General features: G+C 44.8%; 1 protein-coding gene across 2 annotated transcripts in view; it reads left to right on the top strand.

The window, feature by feature from the left end:
* Positions 1-16,272, top strand: part of Zfyve26 (zinc finger FYVE-type containing 26) — a 61,736-nt gene that overhangs the window by 27,541 nt on the left and 17,923 nt on the right. For both annotated transcript variants that reach the window (XM_051196214.1, XM_051196213.1), the window contains exons 22-31: positions 673-869; positions 1,833-1,937; positions 3,289-3,411; positions 3,765-3,941; positions 6,021-6,267; positions 7,167-7,265; positions 10,091-10,254; positions 12,310-12,446; positions 14,272-14,303; positions 15,132-15,268. In XM_051196214.1, the coding sequence (XP_051052171.1) occupies positions 673-869; positions 1,833-1,937; positions 3,289-3,411; positions 3,765-3,941; positions 6,021-6,267; positions 7,167-7,265; positions 10,091-10,254; positions 12,310-12,446; positions 14,272-14,303; positions 15,132-15,268 (1,418 nt within the window). The remainder of the gene's footprint in view (positions 1-672; positions 870-1,832; positions 1,938-3,288; positions 3,412-3,764; positions 3,942-6,020; positions 6,268-7,166; positions 7,266-10,090; positions 10,255-12,309; positions 12,447-14,271; positions 14,304-15,131; positions 15,269-16,272) is intronic.

The following is a 16,272-nucleotide window of genomic DNA, read 5'->3' as shown; positions in this document are numbered from 1 at the left end:
CATCCCCAAAAAGGTTAGGAAATCCAGTAAAAAGAACTGTATGATATTAATTGCTTGGGGTCTATCTTTTTGTGTCTCCAAGATCATATTTATAAATGGATGTGTGAGAGAGAGAGAGAGCTATTTAGTGACAGGATCTAGGTTCATTTATCCCAAATAACTTTTATATAGGATGCAGAGTAGAAAATGCAGGGAGTACTCAAGCTTTACAGACAAGATGAGTTTGCAAGGGCACCAGATGTGCAGCAGGACAAAGTGTGGGAAGCATCCCTTCCTCTCCTCCCCTCCCCTCCCAGCCCCTCCCCTCCCTCTCCTCTCCTTTCCTCTGCTCTCTCCTCTCCTCTCCTATGCTCTCCTCTCCTCTCCTGTGCTCGCCTCTCTCCTCTCCTCTCCTCTGCTCTGCTCTCCTCTCCTCTGTTCTCCTCCACTCTCTCCTCTCCTCTGACCTTCCTTCTCTCCCTTCAGAAAATACCATGACTGTAACAAGTTTGCATAAAAAGGCACTAGGAGTAGAGGATTCTCCCCTGTCGTGTAATATTCTAGGTATAAGACCTAGTTGTAGTGGATTGGAAGGATCCCTTCCACACCCCCGCAGGCTCCTGGCCATAAGACAGAACAAAGCCCTTCAGGACAGGCAGGCTTACTATTCCTGAACATTGTTTTGTCTTATAGACAAGGAAGGTTGGCAGTACCTGTTTCCTGTGAAGGATGCATCTCTGAGAAGTCAGCTAGCCCTACGGTTTATAGAGAAGTGGCCCCTGGAGTCCTGCCTGGAGATCCTGGACTACTGTGTTTCAGACATGGCTGTCCAGGAAGAACTAAAATCGGAGCTTCAGAGGAAGCTGATGGAACTGCGGGTCTATCAGAAGGTACAGGCTATGGTACCAGGAGTGGAAGGCAGGCCTCTTAACCACTGTTGTATCCTGCCCCCTCTACCCTCCCCCTGCCCCTTAGCCCATTCTCTTAGGCTTGGGTATTGTTAAGAAACAGAATATGTAGGCTGGGCTTTTCCTCTACATCAGACTTCTGTTTTTACATGAATGAAAAGAGGCCTTTTGTATAGCTCCGTGTTATTACTCTTGTTCTTTTAAATACACTTACATCAAGAAAGGATAGTATCAAAATTAATGTTGGAATGTTGCTGTACAGTCCACAAAGGTATTTTCACATGCATGGATGAGCTTTGTGTAAATTCTACTTACATCGTGTCTATTCTTAAAGATTACTCTAAAGGTCAACTAAATTTCCAGAGCCATTTTGAATCTTTCAACAGTAAAAGAATCTTGTAGGATGTGTGCTATCCAAGCTGACGATGCTCAGGGAGGTGAACTTGGGAGGTCCAGCTGCATAGGGTATACAATATATGTGACCCTTTCTCTGTGGCCTGGAGCAGAGCCTGGGGCTCACCAAGCAAGGTGAACATGGCAGAGGGAAGGTTTCCTTCCCACACCCCTTGAACAGTTTTCATGCTGAGCTAAGATGCTGTGGGAAGGATGATTCACAGAGCATTCAGGCTGGATAGAGAGTTGAGGTAGAGAAACTCATGACCTCGGGAGGCTGTACAGGCTTTGAGCTGCTAAGAACTGTCCTCCCCAGTGAGAACTTCCTGTCCTGGCTGCTGGTCAGACTTTCCCCCAGTTTTACTTCTGAAGAAGTTCATTGTCACTAAACAACCTTTACTGTTTGCTTTCTTCCCCCTCTTTCCTGGGAAGTTCAGACAGCTTGAGTCTGGGGCAGAGCTCATGGGATGGCCCTTCTGTAGACATATGGATGAATTGTTCACAGAGGGAGAAGCTGCCAGGTGCTTCATGGGTTTGCCCATGTTTCCTTAGGTCCTAGATTTGCAGGATCCCCCGGTGTGGCGTGACTGGCAGACTCTGAGGACCTGCTGTACTGAAGACCCATCATCTGTCATGAACATGATTCTGGAAGCACAGGTACCATTTTCCAGGATGGATTCATCCTCCTTCCTGAACTGTAGCCCCTTAGCTGCTTGTGTGGATAGAGTCCTTTGTAGGTGTCAGTGTCCACAGATTTTTATAACTATAATATAATCTTTCCTTCTTTTAATGATAAGATTTGCCAAAACACAGGGAGATAGAAAGGATAATACTGTCACCATAGCGTGCCTGTGTGAGATTTTCTATAATCTGCGGAATATTTCTACACATGGAATTGCTGTTCATGAGCAACCCTTTTGACCAGGATGAAGTCAAGTCAGATGTCAATTCTCACTCCTACTTCCAATTCCTCCATATCCTTGCCAACTCTTTATATTGCCGTGTGTGTGTGTGTGTGTGTGTGTGTGTGTGTGTGTGTGTGTGTACGTGTGCGTGCACTCACGCGCCTCTAGAATGGTATCTTATTGGTCCAACTTGCATTTCCATGATTGATCATGAATGAGAATCTCTTTCCTGTGTTTATTGTCTATTTTTGACACTAATAGGAGCGTGTCTGCCTTTTAAGAAACTGATGCATCATAATTCAAAATGCAGAGATTCAATAAAACTGTCAACATTCAGAATGTTGGTGGCACTGTGCTGAATGGTGGTGAAACAAAGATAGTTAAGCTTAGTCCTTGCCCTTGAGTAACTCACATTTTAGGGAAAAGAGCAATATAAGACACATCCAAAATGATTTTGATATTAACATCAAATGACAAAACTCAGCCCAGAGTCAGACAGGGCACCTAACCAAGAAGGTAGACTGAAGGCAATGTTATGAAGCTGGATGTGGTGGTGCACCCCTTTATTCCCATCACTCAGGAGGCAGAGGCAGGTGGATATATTTAAGTTCAAGTAGCCCTCCTGGTCTACGTAGAGAGTTTCAGGACAACCAGAACTACATAACAGAGAGACCCTATCTCAAAAAAAAAAAACCCAGCAACAACAACAAAAAGAATGTTAAGCCAGTCAGTAGTGGCACATACCTTTTTTATCTCTGTGAGTTTCGTGACCAGTGTCTACAGAGAGAATTCCAGAACAGATTCCAAAGCAACACAGAGAAACTCTGTCTCATTTTTTTTTTAAGTTTTAAAAATGACAGTAAATGTTTTTAAAGATTTATTTTTATTTTATGGATATTGGTGTTTTGGCTGCATGTATGTCTGTATGAGGGTTCCAGATTCTGGAACTGGAGTTAGACAGTTGTGAGCTGTCATGTAGGTGCTGGGAATTGAACCCAAGTCCTCTGGAAGAGCAGCAATGCCCTTACGGCTGAGCCATCTCTCAGCCCCCACCACCATTAGTAATTTAAAGGAAATGATTGAAGGCATGTGTTCTCTTCCAGGAGTATGAACTATGTGAGGAGTGGGACCGTCTGTACTCCATTCCGAGAGAACATTTGATCAGTCTGCACCACAAACATCTTCTCCACCTGCTAGAAAGAAGAGAGCAGGAAAAGGCTCTTCAGGTGAGTTCTGATGCTTTAGTTTTCATTGCGAGAAGGGAGAGGTTAGTCCTCTCAGGTGGCTTTTCCTACTGAATCCTATTCAGTGTTTGCAATTGCAGACCTGCCCCTTCTGTGCTCCAAAAACTACTTACACACTCATTTTGAGCTCGGTACCTAGATCTATCTTAGGTGCCAGGTGGAGCATCTGGGTCCTGGGCCACAGCTCATTGGTAAAGCATGGGGATGGCTACAAATGAGTAGAGAGGGAAAATAATTAGCCCCAAATAAGTGAACCTAAATACTATCTTCTCCCACCAAACAAGGGTAGCTGAGAGTTCTGTAGGTCTCACCGCCTTCTCCATCCTCTGCTGCAGCTCCTGCAACGAATCCCTGATCGCACCATGTGCCTTGAGGTCACAGAGCGGTCCCTTGACCAGCACCCTAGCTTAGCTACTTCACACTTCTTGGCCAACTACCTCACCTCCCACTTCTACGGAGAACTGACCACCAACCGACACCATGAAATCCAGGCACTGTACGTGGGATCTAAGGTGAGGAAGAAAGGTTTGAGAAAATGATGCCTTAAGTGGGGACTGCTGGCCTCTTCCACTTCAGATCTGCCCTTGCATAGCCTCTTGTGCCAGGCACCTGCCACCCTTGGCCTGTGCTGTATAAAAACTTAACCTTGTCCTAATTGAGTGTCTCAGGACTTGTCATTGTCTTCCTGTACTTCCTCCAAAGAGACATTTGCCCAGGCCTCTCAAGCTGTTCTTGGGCTTTCTATGATGCATGCTGTATCATTGTCTCTCAAGCCTGACAATGTATCAGGCTGACATTCACACCAGACCAATTAAATTTGTCATGGGATAGGGACTAGTTCTCTTCCAAAAGGATTTGAATGTGAGGATTTAAAACTACTACTTGAGTGGCTGGAGAGATGGTTCAGTGGCTAAGAGCATAAGCTGCTCTTACAAAGGACCTGGGTTCAGTTCCTAGCACTCATGTAAGACAGCACACAATTTGTTATTCCAAAGGACTGGATGCCCTCTTCCGGCCTCCATAGATAGGAGGTGGGTATGCAGGTAAACACACACATATACACACATAAATTTTAAAATTAAAACTACTGCATGATAAGCTAATCTATTCTCATGGAAGAGGCTTATTTTAGTCTTTGTAATTATATAAGAAAACAGGTTAGAGATACCAATAGAAGATATTACAAACAAGACTAATCCAGTAACCCAGAGTTTGGAGAGACAGGACCCTCAACCCCTTTCTAATTCTTCTGAGTTTTCATATACACTACTCACAGATAGAACAAGTGCCAAGAGAGCCGTGGGCACAGCCTTACCCTTAAGAGATTGTTTTTCCTTCTTTCTTTCTTTCTTTCTTTTTTTTTTTTTTTTTTTTTTTTTTTTGTTTTTGTTTTTGTTTTTTTTGCTTTTGTTTTTTGTTTTTTGTTTTTTGAGACAGGGTTTTTCTGTAAAACAGTCCTGGCTGTCCTGGAACTAGCTCTGTAGACCAGGCTGGCCTCGAACTCAGAGATTCACATTCCTCTGCCTCCCGAGTGCTGGGATTAAAGGCGTGTGCCACCAATACCAAGCTTCTTTCTTGGGCCGGGGGTGGGGGTGGGGGGGGTGTTATGTTTTGGCTGTCTGTCCATTTGTTTTTGGAGGGTCTCATCTAGCCCAGGCTTCAAACTCACTACATAACTGAGGCTGTTCCCAGTCTTTCTGCCTCTACCTTCTGCATGCTGGGGTGTCAGAATCTTCTCCCGTGCTCAGCTCTGTTTTTCTTTTCTTTTTTTTTTTTTTCTTTTTGTTTGTTTGTTTGTTTTTTGAGACAGCGTTTTTCTTTGTAGCTTTAGACTCTGCCCTGGAACTAGCTTTTATAGACCAGGCTGGTCTCGAACTCAAGTGCTGGGATTAAAGGCTACACCACCACCGCCCAGCTCAGCTCTTCTTTTTGATTCATGTCACTTTATTAGTTGGGGGCGGGTGAATGGTAGTGAGCAGAGCAGAGCAGAGCAGTTACCCTATCCCAAGCCTCATGACTGACTGCCAAAGGGTGTTTAAATCTATCTTTTACAATTAAGATACTGGAGCTGCTAGGATTTGGGCAGCCTACTAGCATCACCTTGTGCTTTTCATTCTAACTAAAACCTCACATGGAATGATAGCATGGGTTAGGCAAAGTTCAGCGACGCGTGGACGGTGTAGGCCAGGGGGTCAGCTGGTTACCACCTGTAGACCAGATCTAGTCCTCAGCCTGTTTTTGTAAATCAAGTTATATTGGAACAGGACACACCCATTCATATATCCATTTATTATCTGCCTGTGCTTGCTGGCATGCTGCATTGGCAGAGCTGAATAGGTTTAGGACTTAAAGCCTAAAATATTTACCCTCTTACTCCTTATAGAAAAAGATTAGCAAGCCCTTGTCTCGGTAAGAGTTTTTAGGACGCTTCTCAGTTGTCACCTAGAGGACTTAGAAGTTCAGCCTCAGTTCCCAAATGACCCCTGGCTGGCCACAATGGGGCTCTGTGTCTATAATCCTTTCACTTCCCTGCAAGGACAAGGGTCTCCTGAAATGTGTGTGCTATTTTCTTGGCTCTACCCTGCAAACAGGTTCTTCTGACCCTGCCTGAGCAGCACCAGGCCAGCTATGCCCACTTGTCCTCCAGTCCTCTGCTCATGTTAGAGCAGCTGCTGATGAACATGAAGGTAGACTGGGCCACCATGGCTGTACAAACTCTGCGCCAGCTGCTGGCCAGACAGGAGATCGGCTTCACCCTGGACGAGGTTGACTCACTGCTCTCCAAATATGCAGGGAAAGCCCTGGACCTCCCGTACCCTCTGCGGGAAAAACGATCAGGTGACTGGCTGCGTGCTAGACAGCAATTCTGCACCAAAGAAGAAATGCATGCTACTCTTAGGATCAGTCTTCTCTCCTTAGTAACTGAAAGGGAGATGAAGCTCCTTATTGTTTAGGAAAGATCTGGATCTGAGGAGAAGGGCCAAAAACTACATGCATGATAATGCAAAAGGGTGGATCATCGGATATTGCTAGAAAAATCCGTCTGCCCTGACAGTGGGATCATAAGTGCCATCATTTTTCAAGGGGTATGCTTCATTTCCAGGGTCATGTGAAATATCAGTTATATGTAAGTTGACTGAACTTCTAGAATGAAGGAAGAGAAACTCATCTAGATGATGCTCCTGGCTAGCTTCCTAGCCTCCAGGCTCATCATTTTAGTGTCTTCCACTTCTCTCTGGGCATTTTTAAATTTATCTTTAAAAAATCTGCTCTGTTGTCTCGTATGCCTTAAACACAGCTTCATGATTGTTCGTTTGGTTGGTTATTTTGTCTTGTTTTTGCTTTTGTTTTTTGAGGGATTTAAAAAGCATACATACATCTTTGGCTTAGAAGTTCTTTTGTTTTGGTTTGCTTTTTTTTTTTTTTTTGGTTTTGGTTTTTGGTTTTCCAGACATTGTTTTGTCCATGTAGCCCTGGCTGCCCTGGAACTTTCTTTGTAGACCAGGCCATCCTTGAACTCATAAAGATCCGCCTGTCTCTGCCTCCTGAGTGTTGGGATTAAAGGTGTGTACCACCACCCAGCCAGCTTAGAAGTTCTTTTACCATTCTGTTTATATTTAATATAATCATGATGCCATAGTCAACAAAATCAACAGAGGTTCGCACTGAATGTGTAGCATGGGAATAAAGACACTTGTGGTAGATCAGTGTTTTGTTGGCCCTTTCTCTTTCCACAGATTCTGTGATTCCCCTCCAGGAGCTTGTCCACCAAGCTTCAGATTCTGAGACCCTGTCTAGATCATCGTCAGCTGAGTTCTCTGCTGCTACTGCTCCTGGTAAGAGCTTCTTATTCTGACTGTCTCATTCTTTTGCTCTTCATTCCCACCTAAGAACTTCAACAACTCCTCCTCCTCCTTCTTTCTTTTTCTTTTTCCTCCTCCTTTTTCTTCTTGTCATAATTCACTCCAGCTTTTCACTTCAACATACAGCCAACTCTCATCATCTGTGACAATGTGTCTATAAAAGTCTCTGAAAACACTGAATCAGTGAGCCCTGAACTGTTGCTCCAATAGGAAGGAACCACATACATATGGACATGTGTACACACACACACACACACACACACACACCCCTTGCATAGATTATCTTATTAAAATCTAACAAAGTAACTCACCCTAGCAGATCTGTGTTCTTTGTCTCACAAAGGGAAAAGAGTCTCAGGAGTGACCTGCCCCACTAACAAGTCCCTGTCCATTCATAGGGAACCAGAGTTGCTTGCCCAGCCCTGCCCTACCCCCTGCTATTTCCATACTCTTGTCACCACCAAGTGAGAGCTGAGGCAAGAGGAAAGAATGTCACCTCAGTCAACCTCTACAGAGAACCTGAATGTTGGGTCACTGAAAAAAAAAATCTCTCCAGTCCAGACATGCCCATAGTAGTTGTAAAAGCCGTGGGAGTATTGGTTTTGAGGTGTCTTAGTTTACTTCTGATGTTGTGATAAAACTCTTACCAAAAGCAGCTTGAGGAGAAAGGAAGGGGTTTCTTTTACCTTAAACTTCCAGGTAGCAGGTCATGACCGAGGGAATTTGCAGCAGGAACTGAAGTAGGGCTTGCTTCCTTATGTAACCCATACCATCAGCACATACAGGCTTGCTTCCAGATACAACCCATACCATCTGCACAGTGGGCTGGACTGCACACACACACATACATACATACACACACACACACACACACATACACACACGCACACGTGCACACGTGTGCACATACATACACACACCAATCATTAATCAAGAAAAGACCCCACAGACATGCCCACAGGCAGTCTGATGGAGACAGTTCTTCAACTGAAGGTCCCTCTTCCCACGTTTGTGCCAAATTGACAAAGCTAGCCAGCACCAGAGTATTGACTCTGAAGTTACCCATTTAGTGAGTAGACAGCATTGTAAATACGGAATCTGTTAATGATGGGGATTGGTTATGTTTAGCCCTCATGAAAATTCTGTTGCCCAAAGGGACAAGCTCCTCAGAGGCCTCCATTATACTTTGATCACCTTTTTTTCAGCTCCCATCTTTTCCAGTCTCCAACCCACCATGCACTGAGCCATATTCAGAAAAGGCTCAGCAGTTGTGTTGCCAAACGGTGAGGACAGCAGGACTCTGAGTACTGCCGAGAAGTGCTGTGTTTTCAGTGCTCTTTGGTTTCTGCTAATGGTGAAATTGTTCCTCTAGACGATAAGAGATCTCCTCAGATACCATAAAGCAAAGACTGCCATTTCCTAGCCATGCTTCACAATAACCAGCAAACCTGAAGGGAGGACCCAGACTCTGGGGATCTAAACAGCTTTGTGCGTTTGGGGAGGTGGCTCTGTGTGTGTGTGTGTGTGTGTGTATGTGTGTTCTTGATTCGTCTGTGTGCTTATCCTTCTAATGGGTTGTTTTCAAATACATCCTAGGCATACATTATTTAACTTGTTAAGTATGTTGTTATAAATTCCCAAAAGACAAATGCTTTTATAGTATCAAACCATTGGGGGCTGGAGAAATGGCTCGGCTGCTAAGAGTATGTACCACTATTACAGAAGACCCAAGCTTGGTTCCCAGAACCCACTCACTGCTTGTGGCAACACCAGCTGCAGAGGAGTTAACACCCTCTTCAGGATTCTGTGGGTATCTGCACTCACATGTGTATATACCCACACGTAGACACACAGACACATATATAAAATAAAATAAAATCTTTTAAAAAGATCAAACAACAATGCTCATTATTGGACCTAAACACAAATTAGTGATTGTTATCAAATATCTAGTCAGCATTGAAATATCCTCAGTCGTCACATAATGTTGTTTGTTTACAGTTGTTTTGACCTAAATCCAGTTCCAAATAACATCCACATGTGGCATTTAGTTGAAGTATCTCATGTCTGCTTTAATTAATTGGTCAGCCAGCCTCTTTATGGAGGAAACTAGGCCATTTATCCCACTTGCTGGATTTGATTTTTTTTTTTTTTTTTTTTTTTTTTTTTTTTTGAGACAGGGTCTCTCTGTGTAGCCCTGGCTGTCCTGGAACTCACTCTATAAACCAGACTGGCCTCGAACTCAGAGGTCAGAGGTCAGTCTGCCTCTGTCACCTGAGTGACAGGATCACAGGTGTGTCACCACCCCTGAGCCACATGCTATATTTTGCTGACTTCATCTTTATGACAATAAGGGTCTATGTCCTCTAAGTTTCTAGTGTAGCGGTAGTTAGAACTAAGGTGGGGCTTACTATTTTTTAAATTACATTTATTTTTATTAAATGGCATGCCATAGTGCAGTGTTAAGGTGGATTTTCAGGAATCAGTTCTCTCCTTCCAATGTTGGTCCCAGAGCTCAAACTCAGGTCTTCAGATTTGTCAGCAAGCAACCCTTTTACCCATTGAACCATCACCACTCCACCGCCCCCCCAGAATTAGTGGTTTTTATTGATTATATTTGATAGATTTTTATGGTACATTTCCAATGGGGGACACACAGTGTCCCTTGTCTCTCTTTTGTAACTCAAGCAGCCACTGATTACCAACTGGATCTATCACTCCAGGAGGGCCCTATAAAACAGTAAAATTCTGTCTTTTCCCCTTCGCTCATGAGCTTTTTCTCTGACTCCTTACTCCAGGAAGTGCCTTAGCCCATTCCCCCAGTCCCAAGGAGAGGACTTCCCCTCAGACTCAGCTGCCGCTGGAGTTTGTGCCCCCAGAAGCACCCCCTGCCAAGGACCAGTGGGTCCCAGATGAGAGGGAGTGCACCTGCATGGTCTGCTGCAGAGAGCGCTTCACTATGGTAAGCTGCACCCTTCCTCAGCAGCACTGCAGGGGAAGAAAAGCAAAGCGGGGCCAGGTTCACAGTCAGCTGTCCCCCAAGACCGGGATGTTTTCAGATCACCAAACCCACGCCTGGATCTGCCCTTGACCTGACCTGAGTGTGTTTCCAGGGTCCATTCATGTAGTAGACATCATCAAAGAGCCTTAAACTATAAAAACAGTTGTCATTCGCATTGGATAATAAAGACAGGCAGGAGTCACCAAGTCTTTGGAGGTCTGGTATTTAGTTCCTGTGTCCTTCACAATAAGACAGTGACCTGGTAGTGGGTTATATATGCTAACTCAGGAGAAAGAAGACTCAATTCCTACTCTCAGCTCTACTTCCTAATAGCAATGTGACTATAAACATTTTTAATCTCATGTGTCTATTGTAAGCCTCAGATGACATGTGATATGGCTCATGGAGCTGTTAAAACGACTTATGGTTGCACACAGTACCATAGTTACTCTGGTACCATAGTACCATAGTACCAGCACCTGTCTAGAGGATCGGTTCAGCAGTAATGTCAGCAGTAGTGATGACATTTCTCTGCATCTCTTCATCTATGATAAAGAGTGTAGAATGACTGTCGCCAGTTTCTAAAATAAAATAAAGCAGTACTTCTGTAAAAACAAAAACAGTTGGAGGGACCTGGGTTTGCAGCTCACTTGGTAGAGTGGTGGCCTAATGTGGACAGAGCCCCAGGTTCAGTCCCAACACCACTTAAAATGGGTGTGGTGATACAGCTGTAACTCCCATTCTCAGGAGGTGAGGCAAGAGGACCAGCAGTTCAAAGTCATCATCAGCTATGTAGAACGTTTGAGGCTAGCCTGAGCTACCAGAGACACTGCCTGGATGGATGGATGGATGGATGGATGGATGGATGGATGGATGGATGGATGGATAGGCAGGCAGGCAGACAGACAGACAGACAGCAGACAGACAGATGGCACCGTGGTTAAGAATGCTTGCTGCTCTTACAGAAGACCAGAGTTTGTCTCCCAGCGCCAATACCAGACAGCTCACAACTACTTGTAACTCCAGTTCTAGGGGATCTTGTACCCTCTTCTAGCCTCTTTGGGCACCTGAACTCTCATGCACAAACTCACCCACAAAAACAGAAACACAGACACATAAATAAAAAGAAAATAAAGCTTTTTAAAGTTTTAATACCATAAACCATTTGGTAAAGGCTGCCTTCTTGCTTTGCCTTCATCCACTCTATAGAAGCGTGGTCCTCACTGGCTAAGCAAAACTCTTCTTATTGAACTTTTTAAACTTTTTACTTGGGTTACTAAGCTTGGAGTATGTTAATAGTCAAGACCAGCTATATTCAGTGAAGATTCTGCTGTTCACATAGACCGCAAGCTCTTAGAAGGCCTCAGCCATGCTTTGGTCACTGTTTCTGCAACCTGTCCCCCCCCCCCCCCCCCCGTCTGCAGTCCCCCACACTATGGCCACATTCAAAAGGAGCTTAAACAGTTATTTTGTCAGATGGTCGTGAGAGCAGGACTCCGAGGTCCCTTCCTGGGGTTTGCTATAGTTCAGGCTGCCTTAGAATTCACTGCGTAGCAATCCTACTGCCTCAGCTTCCCAAGTGGCGGTATTATAGATGTGAGCCACCATGCCCCGCTTCACTGTTGCTTTTTAGAGGGTCTTGGCATGTTGTTTCCACATAGAAGCAACCCTTGTCGGGAGCTGTTGAATACAGACTTCTCAGGACTTGGAACCTTTGTCCCTTAACTGAATAATACTTTAAAATTTCAGTTTGGAAGGCTTTTTGTTTTGTTTTGTTTTTCTTTTCTTTCATGTATATGGAGGTGGGGAAGGTGTTGAGGATCAAACCCAGGGCCTTGTGCACTAAGCGAAATCCCCAGTCCCCTAAGGACAAGGGACAGTGTGCTCATTTTCAGTGAAAACCCCAGTGCCTGGTATTCTTAATAAGTCGTGGTTAGCAAAAACCAAGTGTAAATGTGTGGGCGACAATCTCACTTTCATCCCTCCCTTTCCTTCCATCCCTTCGGCTTTCCTCAGTTTAACAGGCGTCATCACTGTCGCCGCTGTGGACGGCTAGTGTGTGGTTCCTGCTCCACTAAGAAAATGGAGGTGGAAGGCTGCCGGGAAAACCCTACACGAGTGTGTGACCAGTGCTACAGTTACTACAACAAAGAGTGAGTGTCCTGCAGCAGGACTAACACTGTTGTGTACCGCTGTCGCCTCCCCAGGGTACTTACACTTCTAGCACTCTCTCTGTGCAGTGTTTCAAATGTGTTTGCTTTAACACGAACACCGGGCAGTGTCATTAACTGTACTGTGAAATGCTTACGGGATGACCTCATCAGAGAAACTTCTTGCCGAGAAGTAGGGATGAGAAGGAAGTGGTCAGAGTTCTAAACAGGCTGGCTTTTCTGAAATCAAGACACTTTGGTCCTCAGCCCATCTACGTACACACTGAGGTCATGATCCCACTTGGCCACCTGTCCTGTTTCCCGGTCACTCCTGCTTCGTGTGTCTCCCGCAGGACTCAGGGAGACATGTCCACACCCGCTGAAATGTTTGAGCTCATTTGCTTCAGTCCTAAACTGAGTAGTCCTCTTGCCTGGTTACTCACAGACAAGCCCTTACACTTTCCTGCATAGGGTTAGCCTCAGGTAAATTTCAGAAACTCTCCCTCCCTCTGGCAAGGCAGATGGATGAAGGCGATGTTTTCTGCCTCCTGGTTGCTTGGATTTTTTTTCTACTACTTTTCAGTGAGAGTGTAAAGCAGAAGGTTCCTAGAGCATCTGGGTGAAATCAGCCATACAAAAGCAATATCACTTCAGATTCTCATGTTTTATTTTACAACTAGATTTTATATACTACTCAGTAGTTTTGCCATGCATATTGACAGCATAGGAAGGGAAACATGCCATATGCATTGTATAGTTCCTGAGACCCTAACATACACTCTGTGCCTTCCCCTGCCAAAGGTAAGACAGGGATGACTCAAACACCATCCTTACAGGGTTTTAAGTGAGCCATCAATATTGATGGGGACTCTGCAGTAGTTACATTACCCTGAAGGAACCCCCTTTTGACTAGGGAGACAGCCACTAAACACTCTACAAAGTGGCTGGGTGAGTATAGTGACTACTGTACACACAAATTGGCCCAGATAGGCCAGAGAATTTTCTGGAGGGGACCCCAGGAAGTGAGTCTTAGAGAATGAGGAGTTGTTAGAAAAGAAATGTAAAAAAGAACAGAACAGAAAAGAAACATTATGCCCAGAAGTCGGGGAGGCCCATCAAAGGCAGAAGCAGGAGAAAAGAAATCAACCATTTGAGGAGTTGTAGCAGGCTAGGGTTCTGACCGGTGACCCTGTACTTAAAGCTGGGAGCTGAATCCGGAAGACTTGAACACTGGCACAAGGCTTGGGCTTGCTCCCTGGTGACATCATGGACTGGGGTTGGTCAGCATGTTCCATGTACTCATTTTAAATGTGGCCCCTGGTGGCACCAGTAGAAGTTGGCCTGAGCTGGTAGTGGGACAGTGGGGCCTTTATGGCTTGGGGGCAAGTCATGGGTGAAAAGAGATCACTAAAGAGGCAGTCAGGACCGGTCTCAAGAGCCTTTCTCCTGCACTGTGGGTGTGGAGGCCTTTCAACCCGCGCAGCTTCTGAAGGACTCTTCAATGGGAGGAGCAGAATACGACCAGATGTGAATTCTTGAAATCTCCCTGCAGTCGCAAGTAGAGGGGAGGCAGGCAAAGTCAAGGAGAGTTACTCCAGCGAAAAATGATGAGATTCCTCCTCAGACACAGAGAGATGGGGACATTTAAATGGATATGTAAGAGGTAAAATAGACAAAACATGGTAAGAGACAGTTGTGACTGACCAGCTGGGGAGAGAAGGAGTTAATGCATGATTAATTCCCTGACCAGTGACTGATAGAGCAAATGTCAGTGCCATTCACTAAGCTCAAAATGGTTAAGATGTTTGTTTTCTTTCTCTGTTTCTAGTGCACCAGAGGAGAGCCCATGCCAGTCAGAAGGTAAGGCCTGATCACTTTCTCTGTGGCTCTGACTGTGTGTTGGAGGTGGCTCTCAACTGATCCCATATGGCTACTCAATCTATTTGGTGGATTCGCCAGAGAGAAATCTTGGCTTTCCTATCAGCTGTTTCCCTCGACAGTCTTCACACTGGCCTTTATCTAGGCCTGTTAGCCTCCAGCACCAAGAAGGCCAACAACCCATGAATCTGATCCTTATCTTTTATAGGCTACCCCATCCTACTGCACCCCAGCTCCCTCCTCCATGGTCCTATCATCCAGTGCTTTGTCCTTACCCTCAGGTGATCACTGTTAGCAGTTTGGCCAGTCTCTTTCCGTAGCAGGTTAGTTCTTGGAGTATCCAACAGTTGAGAAATGTCTTTCAGGGTTTCTTGTGTGAAACACCAGTCATGACACAAATACTGTGACATTCATCCCAGCCCTATGGCTGGGAAAGAGGACTTGAAGTATCTATGGGGTTTCCTAAAGAAAGCAAAAGGAAAAAGGGAAGGTGCTAGAAAAATGGCTTAGCAGTTATGAACACTTACTGCTCTTGCAGAGGACCTGGGTTTGGTTCCCAGCACCCAAACTCAGTGATTCAAACTGCCTGTAACTCTTAATTCCAGAAGATCTGATGCCCTCTTCTGGCCTCTGTGGACACATGTAAATACATGGCGCACATAAATTCATGCAGGCACACACACAAACAAATAAATAAGTTTTTAAAAGGGAACGAAAAGGGACCCTCAGACAGCAGGAAGAAACCTCTCTGTGTTGCACACCAGCTTGTCGGACTGCATGACCAGCCAGTGACTGACAACTCTCTCTTAGTTTCAGACAGCTCTAAGGATGAAAGCCCTCCATATTCAGCTGTGGTGAAAGTCCCCAAAGCAACTGAGGTGGAATGGATCTTGAGCCTAAATGAGGAAGAAAATGAGCTGGTGCGGAGTGAATTTTACTATGAGCAGGTAATGAAGTGTAATGGCCACTTAAGTTTCTTTATGATGTCTAACAGTATGACAGTTGATAACTACAGCCTGGTCTTTGCTTACTATACAACTATGTGAAAGCTAAAGCAAATAAACCAGTTAGGCAGAAGATGAGGGACATCCCAGGAAATGTACAGGAAGAAACCAGGAAGAGTATGATAAGCAGAAAGGTGGAGATTGAAGGGAGGGTGAGGATAGAGGAAGGATAGAGCACGAAACTGAACTGTTTAGGGGCTGGGGAGTTTAGCTCAGTGAATGGTAAAGTGCTTTCCATACAAACATGTGGACCTGAGTTTGGATCCCCAGCATCCACACTAAAAAAAAAAAAAAAAAAAAAAAACAGATGCAGCAACATGTGCCTATATAGTCCCAGCACAAAGACAGGCAGATCCCTGAGGCCTGCTGCCTAACAAGTTCTAGCTGAATCAACAAGTTCAGGGTTCAGGAAGAAACCCTGACTCAAAAAAGAAAAAGAAAAAAAAAAAAAAAAAGGTGGAGAGCAATTCAAGAGAATACCAGCCTGTGGCCTCAACACATAAGTGCACGCACACCTTCACACACATGCGTGAACACAACGCAAACACACAACAACAACAACAACAACAACAAAAACTAAAATTTCTAAGCAAAGGCACTGAGTCAGAAATCACAGGGCATGATTAGGGCATCAGGAGACATTATTGATGAAGTAAAGGGCATGTGGTAAGATTGAGAAAGACTACAGTAGGAAGTGACTGATAGGTATAAACACCTAGGAAATTTTACAGGTGTGCTTCATGGGTGTTGATCGGGCAGCAGCATGTTCAGGACATGAAACAGTGACTTCAGCTAAGTGAGTGACTGTTGTCATCTAAGCCATTGATAGGAACGATTGCAGTTGTGGGACAGGTGAGGAGAAAAAGGAGGCCACCTGTGGATATTGTCAAGAAGTTGGAAGTGAGTTTCTGGACAGCCAGAGCTATGTAGAGAGACTATGTCTCAGA

The sequence above is a fragment of the Phodopus roborovskii genome, unplaced genomic scaffold, assembly GCF_943737965.1.
Source record: "Phodopus roborovskii unplaced genomic scaffold, PHOROB, whole genome shotgun sequence".
Classification (NCBI taxonomy): Eukaryota; Metazoa; Chordata; class Mammalia; order Rodentia; family Cricetidae; genus Phodopus; species Phodopus roborovskii.
This window is presented reverse-complemented; position numbering and strand designations above follow the sequence as displayed.